The sequence below is a fragment of the Sesamum indicum genome, linkage group LG8 (genome assembly GCF_026168435.1).
Source record: "Sesamum indicum cultivar Baizhima isolate 11 linkage group LG8, ASM2616843v1, whole genome shotgun sequence".
Classification (NCBI taxonomy): Eukaryota; Viridiplantae; Streptophyta; class Magnoliopsida; order Lamiales; family Pedaliaceae; genus Sesamum; species Sesamum indicum.
This window is the reverse complement of record NC_142664.1, coordinates 267,088-293,830: the sequence shown is the minus strand read 5'-3', so window position 1 is coordinate 293,830 and position 26,743 is coordinate 267,088. Positions and strand designations below refer to the sequence as shown.

The 26,743-nt window shown below is 40.5% G+C and overlaps 5 protein-coding genes across 22 annotated transcripts; 3 read left to right on the top strand and 2 right to left on the bottom strand.

The window, feature by feature from the left end:
- The first annotated feature begins 159 nt into the window (after positions 1 to 159).
- HEN1 (double-stranded RNA binding protein-related / DsRBD protein-like protein) lies at positions 160 to 7,451 on the top strand. 14 transcript variants are annotated; one of them, XM_020696146.2, is made up of 12 exons: positions 160 to 292; positions 412 to 498; positions 672 to 725; positions 1,572 to 1,950; positions 2,616 to 2,705; positions 2,817 to 3,268; positions 4,270 to 4,512; positions 4,675 to 5,591; positions 5,772 to 5,923; positions 6,003 to 6,119; positions 6,586 to 6,723; positions 6,829 to 7,451. In XM_020696146.2, the coding sequence occupies exons 4-12, from the start codon at positions 1,648 to 1,650 to the stop codon at positions 7,264 to 7,266; spliced, it is 2,850 nt and encodes a 949-aa protein (XP_020551805.1). In that variant the 5' UTR covers positions 160 to 292; positions 412 to 498; positions 672 to 725; positions 1,572 to 1,647; the 3' UTR covers positions 7,267 to 7,451. The 14 variants fall into 14 exon arrangements, with proteins under 14 accessions (XP_020551805.1, XP_088739595.1, XP_020551803.1 ...); XM_088883469.1 differs by having other exon boundaries at positions 669 to 725; XM_020696144.2 differs by having other exon boundaries at positions 412 to 519.
- A 147-nt stretch (positions 7,452 to 7,598) lies between these two features.
- Positions 7,599 to 10,694, top strand: LOC105167541 (wall-associated receptor kinase 5-like). Its single transcript, XM_020696147.2, has 3 exons — positions 7,599 to 9,014; positions 9,103 to 9,228; positions 9,330 to 10,694. The coding sequence occupies exons 1-3, from the start codon at positions 8,084 to 8,086 to the stop codon at positions 10,520 to 10,522; spliced, it is 2,250 nt and encodes a 749-aa protein (XP_020551806.2). The 5' UTR covers positions 7,599 to 8,083; the 3' UTR covers positions 10,523 to 10,694.
- A 586-nt stretch (positions 10,695 to 11,280) lies between these two features.
- On the top strand, positions 11,281 to 14,167 carry LOC105167540 (wall-associated receptor kinase 2). Its single transcript, XM_011087312.3, has 3 exons — positions 11,281 to 12,541; positions 12,645 to 12,770; positions 12,850 to 14,167. Exons 1-3 carry the CDS (start codon positions 11,662 to 11,664, stop codon positions 14,013 to 14,015), a joined length of 2,172 nt encoding a protein of 723 aa, XP_011085614.1. The 5' UTR covers positions 11,281 to 11,661; the 3' UTR covers positions 14,016 to 14,167.
- A 12-nt stretch (positions 14,168 to 14,179) lies between these two features.
- On the bottom strand, positions 14,180 to 23,413 carry LOC105167539 (beta-glucosidase 12). Of its 5 annotated transcripts, XM_011087310.3 has the most exons (13): positions 21,830 to 23,413; positions 21,559 to 21,628; positions 21,396 to 21,454; positions 21,259 to 21,334; positions 21,069 to 21,146; positions 20,865 to 20,952; positions 20,495 to 20,750; positions 20,292 to 20,407; positions 19,947 to 20,158; positions 19,709 to 19,846; positions 19,504 to 19,612; positions 19,233 to 19,402; positions 14,180 to 14,321 (listed from the first exon to the last, which is right to left on the bottom strand). In XM_011087310.3, the coding sequence occupies exons 1-13, from the start codon at positions 22,001 to 22,003 to the stop codon at positions 14,269 to 14,271; spliced, it is 1,599 nt and encodes a 532-aa protein (XP_011085612.3). In that variant the 5' UTR covers positions 22,004 to 23,413; the 3' UTR covers positions 14,180 to 14,268. The 5 variants fall into 5 exon arrangements, with proteins under 5 accessions (XP_011085612.3, XP_020551752.2, XP_088739598.1 ...); XM_020696093.2 differs by having other exon boundaries at positions 20,292 to 20,750; positions 21,713 to 23,413; XM_088883472.1 differs by having other exon boundaries at positions 20,292 to 20,750.
- A 265-nt stretch (positions 23,414 to 23,678) lies between these two features.
- On the bottom strand, positions 23,679 to 26,355 carry LOC105167252 (putative protein phosphatase 2C 62). The gene is made up of 7 exons (XM_011086883.2): positions 26,221 to 26,355; positions 25,665 to 25,712; positions 25,445 to 25,486; positions 24,951 to 25,304; positions 24,582 to 24,855; positions 24,312 to 24,466; positions 23,679 to 24,000 (listed from the first exon to the last, which is right to left on the bottom strand). Exons 1-7 carry the CDS (start codon positions 26,248 to 26,250, stop codon positions 23,863 to 23,865), a joined length of 1,041 nt encoding a protein of 346 aa, XP_011085185.1. The 5' UTR covers positions 26,251 to 26,355; the 3' UTR covers positions 23,679 to 23,862.
- Positions 26,356 to 26,743: the final 388 nt, after the last annotated feature.

Genomic DNA, 26,743 nt, shown 5'->3' with positions numbered 1-26,743 from the left:
TTATGGAAAAATAATTAGTAATTGATTGAATAAGTTTAGTGTATGTGTAGAAATGAATAGTAAATTAGGATATGTTGGAGGAGAGTGCATTATTATTTGAATAGCAGCAGCAGGTAATGCGGTAAAATTTGCCAATTAAAATGACGAGTCTACTTGCAAGAACTGAACTGCAGAGAATTGTAAGGAAAGGCAATGGAGAGATACCGCTCCCTCGCAATAAAACGGCTTTGCTTTTATGGGTCTTCCTTCGTCTCTTCAGTCTAAAACCCAAAACCCAAACGCCTACTCAAAGGTTGCAACTTTCAAACCCTTTATTCTCTCTCACTTTCCCTTTTTCTACTCTCTAATCTCTCTCCTCCTCTCTGTTTCTCTCACCGCGACACACACACTCACGCTCGCACAAACACGCAGGAACTCTTTCACATACATGCATACGGCAAGCAGGCGGACAGAGGGGTGTACGCGAGCGTGAATGCGCTAGTCTTTTTCAATGTTAAGGTTCCGTGAGATGGATTGATCGTACGCCATTCTTTTTTTTCTCTTGATACTTGGGGTACATAATTTTTCGTGAAAAATTTCTCTTCGGTGACTGGTCAAAATCTTTCTGGTGTTCTCCGCCATTCTTTTAAGTTTTAAAATCATGTGTAAAATCTCAACGCTACTTGCAGCAGGTTTATTCTCCCCTCTTCGGTGTTTGTGAGTTGCGCGTAAATCCTCTTCATCGAGTAAGACATTCATTATTAAACCTTTATCAGTCATATGCTATTAATCTTTCTTTTTTCTTGTAAAAGATTATGTTAGATGTTCTAACCAAGCCTCCTTCATGGTGTGTACTTGTCTAAAGCTATAGGCAAGATAATCTAAGATTCTCTTTTCTTTTATTACCTTTATTCCTGATCACATGTCAAACTATACGGGTTATATGGTGGTATTCTCTGCATTGCTTCTTCATCATATAGAAGTTAGATGTCACTTGTTGAATGAGCTCATTTTGCTTTGTTTTGGTTGGAAAGGTTTTGCTGGTATGATGGCTCATAAGTATCTGTGAAATGTATAGAACACTGCTGGTTTTCAATCACGATCACATGGTGGATCTTTTTTCTATTTCTCTTGTATTATGTTTTAGGTCCTGTTGAATTGTATGTTAGATCTTAAAGCAACGGTTCACCTGCTGTTTGTGGGAACCGAACCTACATGAGGAAATGAAGAGTTAAGGACAATAAAATAAATAGCTTCCAAAAATTAAAGTGGACTGGCATTCTCTAAGCCTTTTGAAAATACTAGGTGCTTTTGCTGGTGGCTGCACAATGAACAACAATTTGTGTTTAAGCTGCTGCTAACCATGGCTCTTGATCATCTCTTCACCACCCAAGAGATTGGATTTTTAGAGAATCCTGCTCCTGCATTTTACATATATCACTATATCTAAAGATGGAACATTATCTCTTTGAATTCTCTCTAAGGCATCTGTCCCTGACTGCACAGACAGAGCTTCATTCTTTTTCTGAGTTATTATTTGGTTTTATACTATTCAGAGGGAGTGATTATACATGGGATTTTATTTGATGCAGGAGGTACAGAACTGGGTTACAATTCTTCATAATTGTAACGAGTCGAAAATAAGGTTCACCTGTGCTTATAGGGTGTATGCATCATTGTACTGCTGCTGTGAAAATGACTGAGATAGGAAGATCTGCAGCTAACCCTTCAAAGAAGTCATCATTGACACCTAAGGCAATTATACACCAACGATTTGGTGATAAGGCCTGTTATAAGGTTGAGGAAGTACAAGATTCAACTCAAGATGTTTGTCCAGGTTTAGCTATTCCACAAAAGGGGCCGTGTCTTTATCGGTGCACTCTGCATCTTCCTGAGGCTACTATTGTCTCGGGCACCTTTAGAAGGAAAAAGGATGCTGAGCAATCGGCTGCTGAGAAAGCCATAGAAAAGGTTTCTCAATATGTTGTTTTCCCTAATAACAAACTTCTCCATTGTTTCTTCCTCTTACTATTTGTTGAAGAAATTTATAGTATCATGTCTTAGTTATGCCAAATTGTGTGCTCCTCACCTGGTTTCTCAAAAATCAATTTGGGAAAAACTTTGAGAACCTATATACTTCATGCCTTGATTTATTTTGTGAATTTGGAGTTGGTTCTTCATATAAAGTAGGGAGTACCAGAGTTTTGATATCATATTTGGAACCTTGGATTCTCTATTTTGTCTTTTGATGATGCTTGCTATTGTGTGCAAGCGTATGTCAATGTAATTGCTAGTTTGCTGGTATGAGATCGAACTAATTTGCAACCCTAATGGAAAGGGGGAAAAAAGAGAAAAGAAAGAAAACATCCTTATCCTCTCTCTTTATACTTGCACAAATAATCTCCTTGAGTGTCTTCTAGATTGGTAAACACGAGTTGATTATCCACTTTCTTTTTCTTGATTCTCAAATCATCTCGTCTTGGATTCCAAGTTCTTAACTATGACTTATTTCTAATGTCTTTTCTTCATGCTTTTTGTTTCTTTTTTCTTTTTAAATGTTATTCTAAGATTCTTTCTGTTACTACCCAATAAAGGAGCTTTCCATTACTTGTAACGTTTCCAATTTTTTGCTGCAGCTGGGCATCTGTCAGAAGGAATATAATCCCACCATACAGGAAGCTTGGGATGATTTGGCAGGTCGTGTTGCTTTTCTATTTGCAAATGAGGTTTGTGTTTTAGAGCCATGCATTTTATCTTCATCAAGTTTTATTTGCAACTGAAATTCTCTTCGTTCTTTTTTGACACTCCATTTTGTGTTTTCTTTGGCGACAACGAAGTTCCTTTCATCTCCCCATCCACTCAGTGGTCACTTCAGAGCAGCATTGAGAAGAGATGGCGATTTCAATGGTCATATTCCAGTTTCGGTAATTGCAGTTTATGATGCAAAGATTGGTAATATATGCAAATACATAAATCCTGCGGCTGAGGCAAATTCACTGCTAGTGATGTTACTAGTTATGAGGGCAGCAGCTAAACTGACTGATTTGGCATTGATATCTGATAAGCAATTTTCACTATGGAGGAGAAATCCATATCCTCCAGAGGTTGTATCTTCTGTAATGCAAGAACCAAACTTCGCAAGCGTTCCAATTGAAGTAATACATATTCCAGCTCCACTGGACAAGACCGTTGAACCTTTGACGCTTCACGTTAATGCAACTGGTTATTACCTAGATACTATTGCTCGTCAGCTAGGTATGTCGGAGGCTTCAGATGTTCTGATTTCCAGGTAAAGTAAGGATGCATATGGTACACGATTTCATAACTTAATTTCCAGGTGGTCTGTTATCCATATTTCTCGAAAGTAACAAATATTAGCACATATCAGGGTTTTATAGTGAAAAGCGAGGAACAAGATGTGTTATTTGGACTTCATATCTTGCTTTATTTTCTGTGAAAGAGGTTTGTGTGCGGTTAGTTTAGTTTTTCAGCATTCTAGGAAAGAATATTGAACAGATTCTTCTGTGGCCTTTTGTTTCTCGTGCTTGATAACTTGATATTATGGGCAGCATGAATCTACTTTCATAAGCCACATTACAGCTAATGCTAAGTAGTTCATGCTTGTTTATGTTCTATCCTCAAATTGTTGTGGTACTTTTGTTCATGTCATCATATATAAGTGAACTGACATCGTTTGCATACTAACCAAGTTATTTGTAACTTTTGTTAATACAAGTTTTCCAGAATGAAATTTAATGTACCTCTAAAGTAGATGACAGAGCAAGATGCTCCAATCAGGATAGAAGGGAATATGAGTCAGAGTCAACGTCTGTCAGTTGTAACAGTTCCATTCTTTTTATGGTACTACTGTTAGAATTTATTCTCTCAGACTATTCTGTTGCCTCAAGTATCCGGTTATTAATAAAGATGATCGACAAGTGGTTGAGGTTAATTTGCAGCTTCTAAAAACACATAGTTAGGGAAGTTTGACATGGACACTTTCATTGGATATGCTTTATATAGTTTCTTACTGCTGCTATATGCCACAGCTGCAACTGAACCAAGCTATTCTTAATTTGGAAAAAAACACAGGTACCTTAGCAATGCTGTTGGCTTTTTTACCTTAAGGAACTGGGTCTGGCAGGAGGGTTTGTACTCTAATATGAAATATGCCCGTAAATTGAGATGTTTTATTTATGTTTTATAAAATGGAGATGGCTTGCTCAGTTGTAGCAAATTTGATCGTCCTACTAGCTTTTTTATTTACTTAACCTACTGGTTATTATGTAGAACGATTGGCAAGGCTACCTCTGAAATGAGAATATATTCCTCTGCTCCCAAGAGAAATATGTTAGACCACATTTCAGAGCCTCAAGTGAAAGAAGCAAGCCACTTTGAAGGATCTTTAAATGCCCGGGCAAGTTACTTTACTGGTCAGGAAGTATATGGTGATGCCATTTTAGCTTCTGTAGGGTATACATGGAAGTCTACAGATCTTTTCCATGAAGCTGTTTCCCTGCGCTCGTATTATAGGTAAGATCTTTGGGTTCTATTAATTGCTGATATTTGTCCTCCTTCAGATCTGGGAAATATGTGGTCTAAATCTGCAAAATTTCTTTGTTGGGGCTTTTCAAAACCTTGGGAATTCTATCCTAATTTAATTGCTCCTTTTTTTTTCTTTACCTCTTTGTGAAGGATGCTTGTCAACAAGATACCTAGTGGAGCATACAAGATATCTAGAGAGGCAATACTTACTGCTAATTTGCCTTTAGCTTTTACAACAAAAAGCAATTGGAGAGGTTCCTTTCCGAGAGACACACTTTCTACATTCTGCCGTTTTCACCATTTGTCTGAACCTGTCTTCTCTATTCAAAGCAATCTATTGGATCCCTCACTAGATTTACCAGGATCCCGTAAAAAGTTGAAAGCTATGCAGTCGAGTAAGGAAGAAAAAAGTGGATCAGGTCTGGCTGCTACTACTGGGGATCCAGTGGGATCTATCGAAGTTTTTACTTGTGAAGTAAAGATACATTCCAAAAGTCAGGAGTTAATCTTACAGTGCTCGCCTCAAGAATCTCATAGAAAGCAGACGGATGCCATGCAAAGTGCTTCTTTGAAAGTTCTGTCATGGCTGAACATATTTTTCGAAAACCCAGATATGTCCTTAGAGAAGATGAACTTATTGGCAGAAAAGCTTGACATTCACTTTACCCCTCGTTACTTCTTTAAGGAATTTGCCTTATGTCATTTGATGCATGACTTTGGGAGCAACAGGACTCTAGCTTACAGTGATAATGCGAATGAAAATGAACCATTTCTTATTGATATTGGGGGTCAAAACTCAGGAGTCACTCCATCTAATGGTTCTTTAGCATGCATAAGCTACAGCATTTCATTGTTTAGAGAAGGAGACTGCATGAAAGAACATCTCGAAAGCTCTGAAGAGTTTGACTTTGAGATTGGCAATGAAGCCGTTTTGCCTCATGTTGAAGCAGCTGTGGCGCAGATGACTGTTGGTCAATCTGCAAATTTTCGAGTGAAGTTGCCTCCGAGTGAGTTCATTTTGGCAGTGGCTGCCAATTCTGCAGAAACTCTATCATTATTATCATCAAGTAAGTTATCAGTTTAAAACTTGATTTTAAGACACTTATTTGATGTCTATCCCTTAAAGGATCTGTCGCATGCTCTGTGGCCTTAGACCAATAAGCATGTCTTGAACAGATAAACTCCTTTCTCCTCTTGTTAGTGTAGTTTTTATTTTTCTTTCCTTCTCTTTTGTTTCCTTGTGTCAGGAAGCTGCAAATTGGAGTACAATGTAACTCTGTTGCAGGTGACAGAACCATTGGAAGAGCGAATGGAGCAAGCTCTGTTTAGCCCCCCTCTTTCAAAGCAGCGTGTGGAATTTGCATTGGAGCATATTAAAGAATCTTCTGCGGCCTCTTTGGTATAACCTGATATTCTTCGAAATAATTCTTGAAGCTAATAGTTGGGCGTATGAGTATTGATATTCACTTTTAATTCAGGTTGATTTTGGTTGTGGTTCTGGAAGTTTATTGGATTCCTTGCTGTCATATCCAACTTCCCTGGAGAAGATTGTTGGAGTTGATATTTCACAGAGAGCTCTTGCAAGAGCAGCTAAGGTTAGCAGCATTACAGCTGTTTGCTGTTAGACTGTGATCACATCTACTCAATAAACATGTTCCTTCTTTTTTTATTTTTTCCTTTTTGGGTTTTCTTCCCCTCTGTAACTTATTGAATATCTTTGGAGATGTTAGGGATGAGGATTGGAGGAGGGAGGATTAATAAATTTCAGATAATCATGGTTGTCCATCCATACTGCTACTTTTACTTTGAGGACTTGGTGCAAGAGGATTTGTGGATGATAAATACCTACACAAAGTCCTCCTCTCTCCTCCATCCCACCGCCAACTGCACTTGCACCCATTCCTCCTTGTCCCCTCACCTGCATCTGGACCCCACATGGCCCTTCCCCATCAAATGGTTACTAGCCCTTGCATTCCCCTGACCCCCAGCATACACACAGGCACATATGTACATTGGCAAGGAATAACTTTCCTAGTTGGAATAATCTCTCTACAAATGCAGTCACTCCACTCAAAGCTAAACAGATTACTGGATTCTAAGGAGTCAAGTAGCAAAATCAAATCTGCTGTGTTATATGATGGTTCCATCATGAAATATGATTCTCGACTGCATGGATTTGACATTGGGACTTGCTTGGAGGTATGAGGCTCACATACTTGTCGGATATATTTTTCATGAACTTTGCGCCTCCCCTCCCCCCGCGGTTTTAACTGACTGGTGACATGGAAAATGTGCACTTTATAGGTGATTGAGCATATGGAGGAACAAGATGCATGCTTATTTGGAGATGTAGTGCTCAGCTCTTTCAGTCCCAGGATCCTTATCGTCTCCACCCCAAATTATGAGTACAATGTGATTCTCCAGGGATCTGCTCCTCACGGCCAAGAAGAGGATCTAGACGAAAGGAATCAGGCACAAAGTTGTAAATTCCGAAACCATGATCACAAATTCGAATGGACCAGGTCTCAGTTCAATGAATGGGCATCTGGCCTGGCAGCAAGGCATAACTATAGTGTTGAATTCAGTGGCGTTGGTGGTGCTGCTGATGTTGAACCTGGGTTTGCATCCCAAATTGCAATTTTTAGAAGGCCTGAAGACAATCTGAAGGATATGGAGTTAGCTAAAAACTATGTGCCAATCTGGGAGTGGAGTAGGCAAGATGTTACCCACCAGGAACCATAGATTTCTTGCTGAAATCCATATATTCTATTACAAAAAGAAGAAAAAAAAGAATTAAGTCGATATAGCTTCTTATATTCTTTTTTTTCTTTGACTTCTACCAATGATACATATAGTATACAATTGAACTATGGTGGTTGTATGATGACCAAATTTTATAACTCAAGGAAGATGGAGGGTTTTCCATATGTTTTTGCTTATATAAGTAAGATCAAGGTCGTACTTTTTCTCCAAAGTGCATTAGGAAGTATAATTGTAAAATTTTGTATGGCAATTCACATCACTCAGATTTTTCACTAGGCAAGAAAAATATCCTGGGCCTGCGGGGAGTGCTATCTGCTATGATTTATGTGTATCCAATTACAACTACAAGCCTGAATGGACCGGGAACTGTTCAATCACTGTAAATTTCTTGGAAGAGCTTACTTTTGTGTTTGAGCCCCCCCTATGTAATACCCTGACTCAATTGAACAATATTCAGAGTTGCTCTTTCCAATAACCTTATGTAATGTAACCGTGTATTTTACTTGGTTGAGTTGTCAGTTGTCTAAGCACAATTCCCACACATTTCAGATATTATTTTGCAATTTGGAGTTGATTGCATGCACTTCATCTGCTGCCCTTTCGTCCTCAGCAGTAGACAAAAGTCACGGAGGAGAATGGAAAAGGCAATTGCAAGGAATCTCAATCAATAACCTCGGAGCTGTCCCTCTCTGACCCGGATATTCCACGTTGGTTAACTGACAAGAAGAAGGTTTTGCTTTCGGATGCGACTCCTGTAGCATGATATCCAAGTCCCTATTCTGCTCTTCATGGAGAGATGTCTGAAACAATTGTTAGCTGGATTAAGAACCAACGGACGAAAATGGCACCTGATTTTCATTTCTTGCTTGCTTTTCTGATCATCTGCACCGACATAATACTCTGCCAAGCGGCAGAAATTAAAGCAGAAGCAACCGTGGCAACGGCATCGGGTGACTGCCAGAGGAAATGTGGTGACATGGAAATTCCTTATCCATTTGGCACGACCAGGGGTTGCTACCTCGACGAAGGATTCAGAGTCATATGCAATGAGGCAACTGGTTCAGCTTCGCTAGCTTTGTTAGGCTGGGAGGTAGACAACATCAATAACTCAAATCACACACTGCGCCATAAGGATTTTCGCGGTATAACGGTTCCGTTTAATAGATCAGAGGGGCCCTATGTTTCTTCCTTCACACCGATCGTAGGCCAGCATTACAGCATATCCCCGGCCAATAATAAGTTTGTTGCAATGGGATGTGATTTTTTTACCTACCTTTTGGATGCAGAAACGAGCAAGGTCCAGGGGTCGTGTTCGTCTCTCTGCAATCCCAATGATGAAGTCCCTCTGCAGCTTCCATCTTGTTCGGGTCTGGGTTGCTGCGAAATAAGTTTCCCGGAAAATCTAAGCAATTATACTGTATGGGTTCGGCGAATTGGTTACAGGACGGAATATAGGGAAAATCAATGTGGAGTCTTCACTTTTGTGGAGAAGGATTTCCTTGGTGTCAATAAGATGAATTTCTCTACATGTAACGAAATTTATCTTGTCCCAATGATACATGAATGGGCGGTTGGTAATACAAGCTGCAATAAAGCAAGGGAAAGAGTAGACGAATATGTATGCGGCCGGAATACAGAATGCATCGACTATGTTCAACTTAAGGGATACAGATGCCATTGCATCAAAGGCTACCGAGGTAACCCTTATGATCCCCAAGGATGCCAAGGTAATAATATTAATTTCCTTTGTTTCTCCACAGAAAAAAATTAAAAAGTGTCATTATCCACATGCTGCTAATTTAATTCTATGTCCAGATATCAATGAGTGTGCCAACGCCAAAGATAACAATTGCCCGGAGAAAGCCCATTGCGTTAACACAGAAGGAAGTTACTTCTGTTTGCCTAATCGTAGACGTATATTTGCACTGCTAATTCCATTAGGTAATTAAGTCGTTCTCTTCTGCTCAAAATATTTATGGTCTTACGAAACAGTCTTTCCCAGAACAGAGCTAAATTATAACACTAGCTAGTTGCACGAACAGGTACTGGCTTTGCTGTCTGTCTTCTAATTTTAGTTGCAATTGGCATCTGGACTTGGCGAAAGCTTCAAAAAATTAAAGAGAAGAAAACTAAGGAGAAATATTTCAAGAGAAACGGGGGTCTACTACTACAACAGCAGATATCCTCAACTAGGGGAAGTGTATTACTTGAGTTGACACTTTTCAAGATTGAGGAGTTGGAGAAGGCCACAGACAAATTCAGCGAAAGTCGTATACTTGGCAAAGGAGGGCATGGCACTGTGTACAAGGGAATGTTATCTGATGGAAGAATAGTCGCTGTAAAGAAGGCAAACATAATTGATAATGGTGCTCAAGTTGGGCAATTCATAAATGAGGTTTGTATCCTGTCCCAGATAAATCACAGGCACATAGTCAAATTGTTTGGTTGTTGTTTAGAGTCTGAAGCGCCATTGCTGGTATATGAATATATATCCAACGGCACCCTCTCGCAACATCTTCATGATAAGCGTAGTAACTCTACATTTTCTTGGGAGAATCGGCTACGTATTGCTGCTGAAGTTGCAGGGGCGCTGGCTTACATGCACTCATACGCTTCAACAGCCATATTTCACAGAGATATAAAGTCGAGCAACATATTGTTAGATGAGAAGTATAAGGCTGTAATATCAGACTTTGGAATCTCGAGATCAGTATCCATTGATAAAACTCACTTAACAACATTGGTTGGAGGCACATTTGGGTATCTGGATCCTGGGTACTTCAGGTCGGGAAAACTTAACGACAAGAGCGATGTTTATGCATTTGGGGTTGTTCTTGCAGAAATCCTCACAGGTCAAAGGGCTGTGTCTTCTGAAGATGATCAAGGGCTGGCACTTCGCTTTCGGTCAGCAGTTAAGGACGATTGTTGGTTTGAGATATTGGATGAAGTAGTGGTATATGAAGGTGGGAAGGAGGAAATTCATGCAATTGCCAAGCTCGCCAAGAGGTGTCTGAAAATAAACGCCCAGAAAAGACCAGGTATGAAAGAAGTGGCGGCAGAACTGGACCAAGTGAGAAAGACAAAAAAGGCACCAGGACATGAAGAGACAAAAGAGGGTTCAGGACATGAAGAGAATTTATGGGATAAGTACGGCTCCACGAGTCAGGATTGCTACAACAGTTCTGGCATTGCTTCCGAAGCAGATAGTGATCAACTTCTTTCCGTTTCCATGTAGCTAAGGGGCCTAAAGCCATCCCATCAGAGAGTGGTCAACTGTAGCGCCATCCGTTCTTGGGAGTTATTTTAGGTGAGTGCAAAAGGAGGAATAGTGGCTTGTGGACTCAACTTTGTAAATGGAATGGGCCCATAAAGCAATATATAATAATATAATTGATTTTTGTGTATAATTAATGAGTCAGTTCTGTGGTTACACCGTAGAAATAAATAGTTCATTATATTATTGGTATTATTATTATACACGCACAACTTTATTTAATGTGCAGTCTCTTTCTTTGCTTCCCACCATTTGCTTTTTTTGGCCTAATTAACCAAATTGAACTGTACCGCATAATGTCAACAAGTGCTTTTGCTTTGTTATTCCATCACAAAAGAAACCTAAAGTGGTAAAAATAATTGTAGTGAAAGGGGGGTTATCTTTATGTGCATGAGCAGTCTATCAACCATAGCTACCTTTCCCGGGCCCTTCTAAACCTCATCAATCAAACCCAATATCCACTTCATAATTTGTACAATGATAGCATTCACCACTTATCTTCAAATTTGATATTAAAGCTATAAAATCTTTAAAAGATAAGCCGTCTAATCGACATCCAGAAGTAGTAATAAGAAATTCATGAGAACTGACTAGAAAATATCCAAACAACATAAAGATATTGAATCATGGATGGAATATTGGTTTTGATGGATCGGAATTACATTTTTTCAAGTATAGCAAGAATTCTCTGTTTCAAATCATCATCATCCTATCAAAGCCCATTCACCAGGAGACTTCAGTACCCCTGCAACCATGCTTAAGAAACTTAAATCAAAGAGACAAGAAAAAGAAAAAAAAGAGTCAACAAACACAAACAAGCAAACGTGCTTTTGCATTGATAAGAAAAGAAGTATGTTACTGGATTGCAACCATCTCAGACTCACACTTTGAACCACATCTTTTTCTCAGACCCACACCCACCTCCTGCTTTTAGACGAACAAGACTGAGCAGCAACAGGCTAGTGATTCATTCATTCAATCATTCATGCAATAATTGCATGCAACAGGGCTTCTCATGATATTTGACACACACACACACATTTAAAGATGGATTAAATGAACCTTGCTAGCTAGGTATATATTATAATTAAGTAAGACAAATGGAAGCTGGTTATCATCATTTTCTGAATGCTTTCTTTCTCATAATCATCTGCACCCTCTCTATATTCCTCCAATCCCACATCACAGAAGCAGCAGTACCCAAAGGAATGCAGTCTGCTGCAGTTGATCATTGCCAAAGGAAATGTGGCAGCTCCAAAATTCCGTATCCTTTTGGGATGAGCAAGGGATGTTACCTTGACCAAACATTTGAAGTCAGATGCAACCACTCAACTGGTTCCGCCTCCCTAGCTTGGTTAGATTGGCAAGTTGACTCCATCTCTATCTCAACCCACACCCTCAGACGTAAAGATTTTGTTGTTAGCGCTTTGCCACAAATTGCTAAACCAGGAGAAACTTGGAAAACCTCTCTCCCCATATTTCCTTTGAACAATCATTACAGCATATCCCACACTAGAAATACCTTTGTTGCATTGGGATGTGATATTTATGTTTATATTGTTGACAACGAAACCAGAGAGTTCCAGGGAGGGTGTGCGTCTCTCTGCCGGTCGCCTCTAGTCCCCAGCTGGTCTTGTTCGGGTCTGAATTGCTGCCAAATAAATTTACCAAAAGATCTAACGGCTCTCACTTTGTGGATTGAAACAATGAATACCCTCACAAAAGACCCTTGTCGTTTTTTCACTTTTATTGAAAAGGATTTCCTTCGCCTCAGTAACATCAAATTCTCTGCATGTAATCAAAGTTATGTTGTCCCGGTAATATATGAATGGGCAGTTGGGAATACCAGTTGCCATAAAGCAACAGACTATGTGTGTGGCAAGAACACTGAATGCATTGACTATAGTCCAGTCAAGGGATACAGATGCAAATGCAGCAGTGGCTACAGAGGTAACCCTTATCACCCCCATGGATGCCAAGGTAATTGCAATTTCATTTATTTCTCACAGGTTGTGAACGTCAAGAAAGTTAATTCAAACAACCATAATTATCTACATGTTGCTAAGTTAAATTCTACTTGCAGACATTGATGAGTGTGCAAACCAGAAAGACAACGAATGCCCAACAAAACATCGTTGCTTTAACGTAGAAGGCGGCTTCTTCTGCTTGCCTAGTCGTCGACATATGTTTGCAGAGCTCTTTCCCATAGGTAATTAAGTCCTCCTTTGCTCATAAATAATATTTGTGGGATTAAGCTACTTAATAAAACTAGCTAATTGCAAAAACAGGCACTGGCCTAGCTGTTGGTCTAGTAATTTTAGTCTCCATTGGCATCTGGACTTGGCGAAAGCTTAAAAAAATTAAAAAAAAGAAAATGAAGAATAAATATTTCAAGAGAAATGGAGGTTTGCGACTGCAACAGCAGAGATCCCCAGCTGGGGGAAGTGTATTACTTGAATTGACACTTTTCAGGATCGAGGAACTGGAGAAGGCCACAGATAAATTTAGCCAAAGTCGTATTCTTGGCAAAGGAGGGCTCGGCACCGTCTACAAGGGAATGTTATCAGATGGAAGAATAATTGCAGTAAAGAAAGCAAACATAATTGACAACGGCGATCAAGTTGGCCAATTCATAAATGAAGTTCTAATTCTGTCTCAGATAAACTATAGGCACATTGTCAAATTGTTGGGTTGTTGTTTGGAGGCAGAAGTTCCTTTGCTCGTATATGAATACGTGTCTAATGGAACACTGGCAGACCATCTTCATAATGAGCCTAACAGCTCATCATTTTCCTGGAAGAATCGGCTACGTATTGCTGCTGAAGTTGCGGGAGCGCTTGCTTATTTGCACTCTTGTGCTTCAACAGCCATATTCCACAGAGATATAAAGTCGAGCAACATATTGTTAGATGAGAATTACAAGGCTGTATTATCTGATTTTGGGCTCTCAAGATCAGTATCCATTGATAAAACTCACTTAACAACGTTTGTGGGAGGCACATTTGGTTACTTGGATCCTGAATACTTCAGATCAGGACAACTAAATGACAAGAGTGATGTTTATGCATTTGGCGTTGTGCTTGCGGAAATCCTCACAGGGCAAAAGGCTATCTCTTCCGTGAAAGATGATCAGGGGCTGGCACTTCGCTTTCGGTCAGCAGTTAAAGAAAATTGTTTGTTTGAAATTCTGGAGCAAGTAGTGGTATATGAAGGTGAGAAAGAGGAAATTCTTGCAGTTGCACAACTCGCCAAGAGATGTCTCAAAATAAATGCTCGTAAACGACCAAGCATGAAAGAAGTGGCAGCAGAACTCGAGCAACTGAGGAAGAAGAAAGAGGTTCCAGCATATCAGGAGAGTTTCCAGGATGAGTACCGTGCCATGAGTGAGAATTGTTACAGTTTTGGTATTGATTCCCAAGCAGAGGGTGAACAAACAATGTTCAGAATGGACTAGAACGAACTACTTCTTCATGCCCGGAGATTTATTTCATTTTCAGCTTGTTTTTAGTATTTGAATTATGTAATGGTAGAATTGTTTTCAGGTTTTATTTAATGCAGAAAATATGGTGTAATTAATTTAACTAAAGAAAATTGTTGAGCTTTCAATCTGATTACATATCCACTACCATTCTTACACTGAGCAATTATTACGGACATATTCACTCTGGTAATATAGGTAAAAGAACTTAAAAGGGCTGTCCAGAATTCTATAATTCATTGGTCCCATATTCTCGAGTACTCAAACTCTGAACAATTCTTTGTTAGGAAATGGATCGGGTTAAGATGGATAACAGGTGGAATATGAAGGCGATAAAAGACACACGAATTTGTTAACCCAGTTTGGATATAAATCCTACGTCTGGGGGCGATATCAAGCCAGGAGAAAATACTCAAAGAGGAGGAAAATTGAGGAGTACAACACACACACACTTGTATGCAAGTCTTCACCACACGTGAAAGACAACACTCACCCTCGTCTCAACTCTTTCTTTTCTCTCTACTCTATTCTACTTTGCTCTATAAAACAATGCTAATAAGAGTAGTATATATAGCCATGACTTATCCTTTTTCCAACTCAACTTGGGATTTCTAAGTTGAATGAGGTTATCCTTCTCCAACTCAACTTTGAATCGGGTTATCCTTCTCCAACTCAACTTGGGAATTCTAAGTTGAATCAGGTTATCCTTTTCTTCTTCAAATCAATCTTCACAACTTAACAATCTCCCACTTGAAGATTGATTAGCTTTTCTCCACTTCTTTCTTGGTACCGCCGGGTTTGTCCACTCTAGTCATCAAGGCCAGTCGAAGCCGTACACAGCTTCAACTTCGCCATCGCAACCGCCTTGGTCAGCATGTCCGCAGGATTCTTTTCTCCTTGGATCTTCTCCAGCTGCAGTGCCTTCTTCTCCAGAAGTTGTCGGATGAAATGGTACTTGATCTCGATGTGCTTTGTCCGCGAATGGAACGCGGGATTCTTTGCCAGATGGATCGCACTCTGGCTATCGCTATGAAGAATCACATCTGCCTGAGGTTTCCCTAATTCACCCAACAAGTGTTGCAGCCAAATGAGCTCCTTAGCTGCCTCAGTAACTGCCACGTACTCAGCTTCCGTCGTGGACAGTGTGACAACCTTCTGCAACTTTGAGACCCAGGATACGGCTGTACCGCCATATGTGAACACGTACCCTGTAGTGCTCCTCCTTTTGTCATAGTCACTCCCTGCAAAATCAGCGTCAACAAACCCAAACAAGGTAAGCTTGCCCTTACCAAACACCAATGCTCGGTCCTTAGTACCCCTCAGGTACCTAAGAATCCATTTCACAGCTTCCCAGTGCATCACTCCTGGATTGCTCATAAAACGGCTAACTACTCCCACTGCATGTGCTATATCCGGTCGAGTACAGATCATAGCATACATCAGGCTCCCAATTGCTGAGGCATACGGTGTGACTCTCATCTTTGCACGTTCGGAGTCAGTCTGGGGCGAATCACTGTTGGATAGTTTGAACTGATTTCCCAATGGCGTTCCAACCGGTTTTGCATTTTCCATCTTGAATCTGCATAATACCTTCTCAATATAATCAGATTGAGATAACCATAATTTACCAATACCTTTGTCCCTTGTGATTTTCATGCCCAATATCTGTCTTGCTTCGCCAAGATCTTTCATGTCAAACTTCCTCGATAACTGATCCTTGAGCCTATTGATCTCCTTGACATTTGATCCTGCTATCAACATGTCATCAACATACAGGAGTAGAATGATAAAAAACTCATCGAACCTCTTCACGTAGCAGCAATGATCAGCATTGCATCTAGAGAAACCTATCTCTAGCATGAAGTTGTCAAACTTCCTGTACCACTGCCGCGGAGCCTGTTTCAATCCATACAGGCTTTTCTTCAGGCGACACACCTGCTGATCATCTCCATTATACCCCTCTGGTTGTACCATGTATATCTCCTCCTCAAGATCCCCGTGTAGGAAGGCTGTCTTTACATCCATCTGTTGTAACTCCAAGTTCTCTGCCGCTACCATGCTCAACACAAGACGAATAGTAGTTAACTTGACAACAGGTGTAAAAACATCAGTAAAGTCAATACCGTATCTTTGTTGGAATCCCTTTACTACGAGTCTTGCCTTGTACCGCTTCTTCCCGTCTGATTCTTCCTTAACCCGATAGACCCATCTGTTCTGTAGGGCCTTCTTTCCTTTTGGGAGCTGACACAATTCCCATGTGTTGTTTTTCTTCAACGAGTTCATCTCGTCGTTCATCGCAAGCTCCCACTTGCTCTTGTGGACATCATTGACTGCCTCTGCGTAACATTCGGGTTCTCCACAATCAGAAAAAAGCAAGTAATAAAGAGAGGGGGAGTACCTATCTGGGGCCCTTCTCAGCCTCGGTTCTCGACCTAGTGCCAAGGGTGTGCTGCTTTCAGTAATCGGTTCCTCCGATACTGGTTCTGGCTCTATCTCCGTTTGTTCGGTTTCGTCCGTCTGAACTCCCACTGAATCCGTATCTGCTGGTCTCATGATCCCGGAATTTGAAATATCGAGATCAACAAATTCCCTTTCCTTCTTGTCATCGTCCGGGCTTACCTTCCTGTCGTTGTACATTACATCCTCATTGAATATAACATTCCTGCTACGAATTATTTTCCGGTTTTGATCATCCCAGAATCTATACCCAAATTCGTCAGTCCCATACCCAATGAATGTACATTTAATCGACTTAGCATCCAGCTTAGTCCGATCATCGTTCAAAATATAGGCTGAACAACCAAACGTACGTAAGAAAGAAAGATCCACTTTCTTACCACTCCATACCTCTTCTGGTATCCTGTTGTTCAACGGGACAGAAGGCCCTCGATTGATCAAGAAAGCAGCCGTGTTGACTGCATCTGCCCAAAACATCTTTGGTAGTCCGCTCTTCAATCGCATGCATCTCGCACGCTCATTCAGTGTTCTGTTCATCCTCTCAGCAACGCCATTTTGCTGAGGTGTCCCCGGGATTGTTTTCTGCATTCGGATTCCATGGTCGGCGCAGTAATTCTTGATACCTTCACTGTTGTACTCGCCACCGTTATCCGATCTGAGACATTTCACTTGTAGACCTGTCTCATTTTCCACTAGTGCCCTCCATCTCCTGAATGTATCAAAGGCATCAGATTTTCTTTTTAAGAAATACACCCATACCTTTCTAGTGGAATCATCGACGAATGTCATGTAGTACGTTGATCCACCAAGAGATGACACTGGTGCTGGCCCCCACAAATCGGTGTGAACAAGCTCCAACTTTTCTTTCCTCGGAGTTCTTCCTGTGGTCAAGAAGCTCACCCGCTTCTGCTTTCCGAACACGCAGTGTTCACAATGACCCACCTCCACCGATTTTAACTCGGGCAACCGTCCTTTCGACTTCAGCACGTTCATTCCTTTCTCGCTCATGTGGCCCAAGCGATTGTGCCACAGGTTAGCCTGCGATACAGTTCCTGCAAAGGGAATGTTTGAACTAGATCCTCCCGCCATGTAGAGCGTTCCCGACTTTAGTCCTCGAGCCAAAGTCATTGCTCCCCGACTGATCTTCCACTTCGCGTCTCCAAACGTCGTGTGGAATCCATCACTATCCAGCTGTCCGACTGAGATCAAGTTCCTTTTCAGTCCTGGTATGTGTCTCACATCATGTAGGGTCCAGCATGACCCATTCGTTGATTTGATCCGCACATCTCCCTTTCCTACAATCTTGAGGGGTTTGTTATCTGCAAGATAAACTAAGCCAAAATCACCTGAGGTGTATGGCTCCATGATGTCTTTGTTGCTGCATGAGTGGAATGAGGCCCCTGAATCCACAACCCAATCATCGGAAGAACTGCTCACACTCAACAAGAGTGCATCCGTGATCTCCTCCGTCGCGGCATTCGCTGTTCGGCCCTCCTTTTCCTTCTTTGGCGCCCGACATTCGCTTTTCATGTGTCCGGGCTTCTCGCAGTTCCAGCACACCATCTCCTTCTTGCCCTTGTTCTTCCCCCTGGACCTTGACCTTGACCTTCCACGGTATTTACCCCGTGTGTCAGGTCTCCCTCTGGACTCTGTATGTAGCGCAGAGCCAGATGATCCACCCGTTTGCTTTCTACGGGTTTCCTCGTTCAACATCATGTCTCTGATGTTGTCGAACTTCATCTTCTCCTTCCCAGACGAAGTGCTCACTGAAGTAACAACCACATCCCAACTGTCAGGTAAAGATGAAAGCAAAATTAACGCTTTTACCTCATCGTCAAACACGATATCCACAGACGCCAGCTGTGTCGTGAGTTGGTTGAAGTCATTGAGGTGATCGGCCACCGACTTCCTCTCCTCCATCTGCAACCTGAATAGTTTTTTCATCAGCATAACCTTGTTCATTGCTGAGGGTTTCTCGTACATATCGGCAAGAGTCTGTAGAACTTCCTTCGTGCTCTTTGCTCCCTTCACATGATAGGCGACATTCCGAGAGAGCGACAGGATTATTGCGCTCATCGCCTTTCGATCGAGCACCTTCCATTCTTCATCACTCGTCTTCTCGGACTTCTCTGCAAGTGGTTCGTACAGGTCCTTCCCGTACAGGTAGGCCTCCATCTGCATACGCCAAAACCCAAAGTCGGAACCATTGAACCGTTCGACTGGAAACTTTCCCTCCATCTTAACTCCTTGAACCAGGCTCTGATACCAGTTGTTAGGAAATGGATCGGGTTAAGATGGATAACAGGTGGAATATGAAGGCGATAAAAGACACACGAATTTGTTAACCCAGTTTGGATATAAATCCTACGTCTGGGGGCGATACCAAGCCAGGAGAAAATACTCAAAGAGGAGGAAAATTGAGGAGTACAACACACACACACTTGTATGCAAGTCTTCACCACACGTGAAAGACAACACTCACCCTCGTCTCAACTCTTTCTTTTCTCTCTACTCTATTCTACTTTGCTCTATAAAACAATGCTAATAAGAGTAGTATATATAGTCATGACTTATCCTTTTTCCAACTCAACTTGGGATTTCTAAGTTGAATGAGGTTATCCTTCTCCAACTCAACTTTGAATCGGGTTATCCTTCTCCAACTCAACTTGGGAATTCTAAGTTGAATCAGGTTATCCTTTTCTTCTTCAAATCAATCTTCACAACTTAACATTCTTTTGAGAAGGAAATTCTTGAACCAGAGGGCAGACTGCTTGGGGTATCGTCTCAACGTCTTATCTTTGAAATCCACATAATTAAGTCCAAAGCGAACTGAAAATCCGGAAGCCCACTCGAAATTATCCATCAACGACCACACGAAATATCCCTTAACATTAGCTCCATCTTTCCTGCCATGCACATCAAAACACACCTCGATCATAATTTATGTATTGCAAGACAGAATCGTGTGTCAGTCTTAAGGGGAAAATTAGAAAGAAGAGGGCCTCACTCCATTGCTTCATGCAGGCAACAGATGTGGTCGTGGATGTAGTCTTTCCTCATGTCATCTTTTATTGCATAGGATATTCCTGAAGTGTCATTTGTTGCCTCATCAAGCCCTGAAAATTGATTAAGTTTCTGGGTATGAAAAACTGATTTTCAAAATTCAAAGAAAAGTAAAACAACATATTTTGTCAATCAATTTTGTGGTTTACCATTCTCAGTGATGTAAATCAGCGGATCATTGTATTTTTCTTCTATGTGCCTCAGAATTTTCCGAAGTCCCTGTGGATATATGTAGATCCGGCTTGAATTTCTTGCTTGTTCACCTATTGGCTTCCCATTTCTCCTCCCTACATGAAATTGATAAGATCTCAAAACAGGTAACAATTTACATCCTGTTGATCGCCAACTGAGTGAAATGATGCAAGAAATCCTATTGGCTAAAATTACCTGTGATGTCAATCTCAGAATCCGTGGTGTAGCTGAAGCTGGACGAGTTGGGTTTGTTAAATGCATACATAGCACCGTAATAATTGAATCCAATGAAATCAAAGGACCCTTCCATCATGTTTATTTCCTCTCTAGTAAACTTGGGCAATCGGCCTCTTACTCGGACCCTCATACTCTCTGGATAAGTACCTCGTGTTAATGGTTCCATAAACCTGAAAACATGCGTAAGTTAGAATCATTCAGTATGAGTAGTTACTGGCACAAATGGACAACATTTAAGAATAGGCACTCAAGAAAAAGAAATTCTTGGTGTGCTTAGAAAGACCGTCGACTAGAACCACTCACCATCCTAGCATGAAATCAAGGGCTCTATCTTTTGCCTTCTTATTCTCAATTGTTTCGTCGTGTGGCTCAAACCAATATGAAGCAAATGATATTCCAATCTTCCCCTTTTGTATTGCCTGCATGCCTTTGTCAAAGTTAAATCGTAACAAAACTTCCTTGTACATATGATTCAAGAAATTCAAGGAGGTTCTTATCCAAGGGACCTGATACTTGTTTCTGTACAAATTTACAACAGCTGAGTGGGCAAGAAGTTGGTTGTGGGCCACAAGGTATGGTTCTATGGCTGAATCGCCTCCAGTGCAATTGAGCCCTTGCCAGTTTGAACAACGGCCTGGTGCAAATAAACCATATGCATAACCATAAACAGTGAATGTCCATGGTTCATTTATAGTGACCCAATACTTGACGCGGTCACCAAATTGGTGAAACAGGAGGTCTGAGAAGTCCAAAAAATCATCCCTGATGATTATTGTGAAATGTTAGTAGCTAGACAAGAATTGAACTAATATGAATTCATGGACTGACAGAGAGTTCAAAATAGAAACTACAAGTCAGTTACTATTAAAAGCTCACACAATTTGAGCATTTAGGAATCCACCATATGCATCTTGCAGAGCTTGTGGAACATCGAAGTGGAGAATAGTCACAAAAGGCTCTATCCCTGCAATACTCAGAACTCGTAAACTCATAATTGGTTTTACAACAAGATGGAAAACTTATTCCGTCCACATTTCTTGTCACAAGAAAAGGATGAAATTAATTGATGTGCGAACGAACCATTAGCCAGAAGTTCATTGATGAGATTATTGTAATAATCAATCCCCTCTCGATTCACACCTTCCTTGATCGTTCCACCTGAATCCTTCAGAATATTTATTTAGTCAAAACAGAGTAAAAACTTTAAAGCAACCAAGAAAAGGTACAACAGCTCATCAATGTCATTTGAACGTGGGAGCACAAACATCACCTGGCAATATCCTAGGCCATGATATTGAAAATCTGTAGGCATCAAGACCCAAATATCTTGCAATCTTCACATCTTCCTACAGGAGAAAAGTTCAGAAATTCTCAAAGCTAAGAACTAAATGAACACAGACATTTTACCTTGTAGCGATGATAGGAATCAACTGCTGTGTCTCCGTTACTGTGGTCCAATATCTTGTCTGAAATTATTTGCAAGAGAAGAAAAAGAAGAATTAGAAAAACAAATGTATAAGGCATTAGGCTGGCAGGATGTCGTCTTGCAGGCAGGAATAATTGATGAAACCTGGATACATGTGAGTGAAATTATCCCACATGCTCTGGCCTTTGGCATTTACATTGAATGCACCTTCACACTGGGAAAAAGACATCAACATGCACAATGAGGGAAAAAAACATAGCCAGAGAAGATGAAGAAGAAAGTTGACAGTTTAACGTACAAAGTACAAACACTTCTTTTTCTATGCTTCCTCTTTACATCAAGTATGTAAGATAGTTACATAGCTAACAGCTTCAAGTTACATCTATGCCTTAAACTGCTATGCTATTGCAAACACCTGATAAGCTGATGATGCTGCCCCAAAGATAAAACCTCCTGGAAAATTTCCAGCGTTGATTGATGTGTGATGGCAGTCACACTTGGATTCTGCGGTGGAATTACCATTACTAGAGACTGAAAGAGCTATGAGTGAAAGAACAAAGAGTAAGTAATTTTGAGTTCCCATCATCATCCTCAAATTACCCAGTTTTTGTTGACATCCAACTTGGTTTTTATGTTATAGTCATCCACTTTAAGTGGACGCTTCCGTCTAATTAATGATGTTTGGCACTAATTTGTAATAATTAAGTGGTGATTCCACTTTGAATCTGATGCCAAAGCAACGGTTTTCCTTCTTTCATGCTTCTTTGTTTATTTGATGGAGTGTTTGAAAGTGGAGGTAATCAATGGATTTGATGCTCCCAACTAGTTCCCTTTCCTAAAATATGAACTCCATGAGCTATAATCTTTTTCTACAGTGATAACTTTTATAGTAATGTCCTGTTACTACTTGTGTTTTCTTTTCCTTGAATCAAATGAAAAATCTCGGATATCCCCATCATCAGGTCAAGAATAGAAGGAAAATAAGTCATAAGTGTTCCTTGGGTCAGCTAGTATCCATATACAACGAATCCAAGGACCACGGTGACCATTTCGAACATGTCAAATCCCAAAATAAAAAATGCGAAATATCCAAAACAGGCGTCCGGTCTGTTTTTTGTCCAAAATCCAAACACCCAATCTGGAATCACAATCATCAATTTACAAAAGACAAGATTACAGCATTGTCGTTCCAATTCTTGACTCAAACCTCAGAAAGTCTTCTTGGTTTCATTACATGCTTTTCCCTTTGAATTTTACTTGACTTCCTAATCCAACACAGTAACAATCAAAGCGGAGTTCTTTCTATATATTGCAATGACCATCACGATGAAATCACATAACGGAAGAGAAGAACTAACTAGTAAAACAGAAGGAAGAAGCGCCAGCCTAATCAGACTACAGGTCAATGACTGGTACAATGAAGATTACAGAGAATAGGTGGAGCAGATTGAGGCATTACACGATTGGTGCACCCAAAAGATTTCTGCGTAGAGCCAGAGATTTGTATGTGGATAGCATGGTCAGCTTCGATGGTAAAGTGGCTAGTGCCAATGTTGTGGCGTGCCCGGTGACCCACATATCCAATCTGCCGAAGAACTTTGGCAGACAGAATTCAACCAAGTCGGATGACAACGAAAATCTTGAAGAGCTTTATCGATCAATATCCAGGAAATATAATTGGAGCAGCACGGAGTTCGATAAGACAGGGCCGGACGGGAGGTGTTGGAAAATAAATGGACATAGTGTCATGGACAGAAGTTACAGTGTGGCACTGGGGAAAATTGGAAGGATCGATGAAGAGCAGCCCTGTGACTTTCAAGATGATGGCACTATGCCTTTCACAAGAAGCAGAAGCCATGCTGTTGAGACGAAGAATGTTTTCTACTACTAGTCGGCAGGAATCTGGCCTAAATTGAGTCTGACTGATGGCATTCTAAATTTGTCAGTGTCCTTTTTTCAATTTTTACGGTTTCCTCTCAATTAATCGCTATGTATATGTAATCCACTGTTATCGGCTTGCCGGCACAAAGGCCTGGTGAGAGTGCTAACTCTTGTTGTGATTTAATTTTCTCGACTCTCAGTTGCTTATTTTTATGGAAATCTTTTTTTCTTTTCACCCCCTTAGCAATTGGAGAAGTGATAATGGATCCCAATTTCACCAGGCTCCTGTAATATTGCATAACGAATCACAGTGTAGAACAACTGATGATCAAGTTACACCTGCCAACGTGCATGCTGTAGTTGCAAAGGGTAGTAGAAGGCAATGAAATGGAAGGACATATTGCCGCTGGATTTTCAAAAAGCGTTAACAGAAACTACTACTTGATGCGTCCTCACATGAAGTTCGTTTCACTAAGATCACACCGCGCCCTAGATTTGAAGTTACTTACTCTGACTGTAGCAATATAGGACTGAGGGAGAGAGAAACATCCAACTCCCCTGATGTCATCAGTCGAACATCACAACAACACAAGAAATGTCATCTTTGCTCTCCCTTAACAGTGCCTCCTTAATCAATTCTTCTGCAGCCTCTTGACCATCTCTCAATTCCTGTATGCAGTCAACTGCTTCTTGGTTTGACATTACCTACAGAGACAACAAATGTCATGTTCCAAATATCACAACCTCAACATGCAGAAGTTCATTATCACAGACAATCTTCTTCTCCCTATTTAAGGCAGAAAGGGAAAAGAGACGGCCCTTGGAAGCACTAGCATATTCTACCGTTAAGAATAGAGAACAATTTTTGGTTCACACGCTTACTAAATTGACTTGCAGAAATAATAAAGGACAGGTCACTATAAAGATCAAAACGTAAAAGTCCTGAGTGCACCTAAACATCTCTAAGTGAAATCAGTAAATTGCTCTCGCAGTCATCGTCATGGACACTTAATTACCTTCCACAGGCCGTCACTTGCTAAGATGATAAATTCTGTATCTTCTTCTATCTTCTCGATCACAATATCAGGTTCTACTGTAATGTGATCCTTCAGCCTCTCGTCTCCGAAAGCCCTTGTCATTGCCAGCTGGCCATCAACTCGGGGAATATTCCCTGTGCACATGAAACGTAGTATAACATTTCATCACTTCTCTATAAGTCAATTAACCATATATTGCATGAAACTTAGATCGCATCAACCGAGGGAAACCGATGTCCAAATTAATACCAGGTTTCTTTGATATAAAACCTCCTTTACTCTCCACAAGTTCCCGTTCCTTCAAGGGGTCATGGTCCACAGTAATTTGTTTGCCAGTACCATTCTTACATATTACAGCTCGTGAGTCCCCAACATTAGCAACAACTAGCTTCTCTGTATTGATTAGTATTGCTGTTACCGCAGTCGAACCTCCCCTTGAACCAACAACATTTTCCAGGATCTCATTGTCTGTAGCTTCATATGCCCTCTTTACTGCGGATTTAGGGTTTGACCAGAAATCAAGCTGTTCATGAATCAAATGATAGAACATGATTAGTTGGCTGAAAATCTTGTTGAATGTTGAACCAGAGATATGAAAATCAAATCTTCTCTTGATACCTCATTCAATATATTGTCAAAGAGGTGGTCTTGCAGGTATTCAGCAACCTTGCGGCCAGAATGTCCATCAAAAATTGCATAGAGCCCCAGCTCATGACCATCCATTTCCTTTCTTTTAGCAACTAAATAATCTTCCATTCCATGTTTCATTTTTCCTTCAACTAAATGATAACCATGAGAGACATGCCGCCTGAGTTGCTTTGTCTTACCATGCTCTGTTCTCCTTCCATCTTCATCTCTAGCGTGCTCATGACCTTTCCCTTTATGTACATCATCCTCGTTTGTCCCTGACCCTTCTCCTTTCTGTAGGTCATCCTCTTTTGTGTCATCGTTATTTTTGCTGACTCCTCCTTCCTGAAAGGAACTGGACAGATAGAGTTAGCTTTAGACGTTCTGTAAGTGCAAAAGATTCAGACCCTCAATGAAAATCAGAGAGATCGACATTCTAACAATTCACATGTCGCGTATGCAGTTATATGTGAAAAATCACTGACCTTCAGGAGGGCCGACAGAACATCATCTGGAGTTTCGCTTCTCTGCAGGAGGAGAGCACCATGGTTAGGCTGGAAACAGCAAAAAGCATAGTAGACATCTGACGACATGTTTTAACATTTAGCAGTAAAACTAAAAGAAAACGCGTAAACAAGAAAACTGGACCTCAATATCAACATTGGAACTAATACTTGCTTGTATCTAATCAAATGAGAAACATACCTTTATTTTGATGATTTCTGTGTCACTGTTTGAAATTGACCTTCCCCTCTGCAAGTGGAATACCGCCCTTACTGGTAAGGAATGTGATTTTAAATGATAAAAAACTGGGGAAGGAAAAACGGAACATTAATTATAATTACGAGTAGCACAAAAGGCACATGTGATCAAAGGTGATGAACATGTGCAAAAGCAGACACGAAGTGAAGTCCTTTGCTCTCTCTGGCTAGAATGGTAGAAGCATTCTGGCATCTGATAATCGCTTGTCTTCTCATATACAATTTCTTATTTAACTAAAACACTATAAAGAAGGCAAGAAGTTATAAGAGTTGGGAAACATAGGATTTCCCTTGGTATGATCGTCTTTCCTTCAAATGATTTGCCCAAATAAAGACTTTTTTTCCGGAACCATTCGTACTAGCCAATCTATTACAAGAAAACATAACATGGTTTCCTGATTCTTGTTTACAACGAACGACACGAGAATGGGAAACCATGAAAACAGGAAGTGCAGTTAAGAAAATGAAGTAAAAGAATATAATGACTTAAAAAAGCATACCTTAACCGTCACAAAGTTGGAACCCTCCATGTCTACGACTTAGAATTGTAATGTGATTCGAATGCGCTCGGAGAATACCATTATGTATTACAGTTCACTGTCCGCTGGAGATTACAGTGTTAATATACACGTGGTGAAAGGCTGGTGAAGCAGTGGACAGAGTCCTGTTTTGGTGTCTTCCGCCGCCCACCTCTTACTCCGTCGCCCTTTCTCCAGTTTCCAGCGAAGCAAAGTTGCATTAAACAATTGCATCACCACATTACTAATGTAGGATGATAAAGCAAATTGGATTCTTTATGGAAATTTTGGTTCTGTATTCTATTTCATTTTATATATGTATCATATAACTTTATATTTTCACTTTTATTAAAAAATATTTATACATATTGTCTGTATATAGAAAATGGAATGAATAATGTAACATGAATTGCAGTAAGAAAATCCTATCTATGCGATAAGACTGAAATTCATTCCGGTCCATCTCATCCTTTAGTTCATCACTAGTTAGTGCATTTTTAAAGGA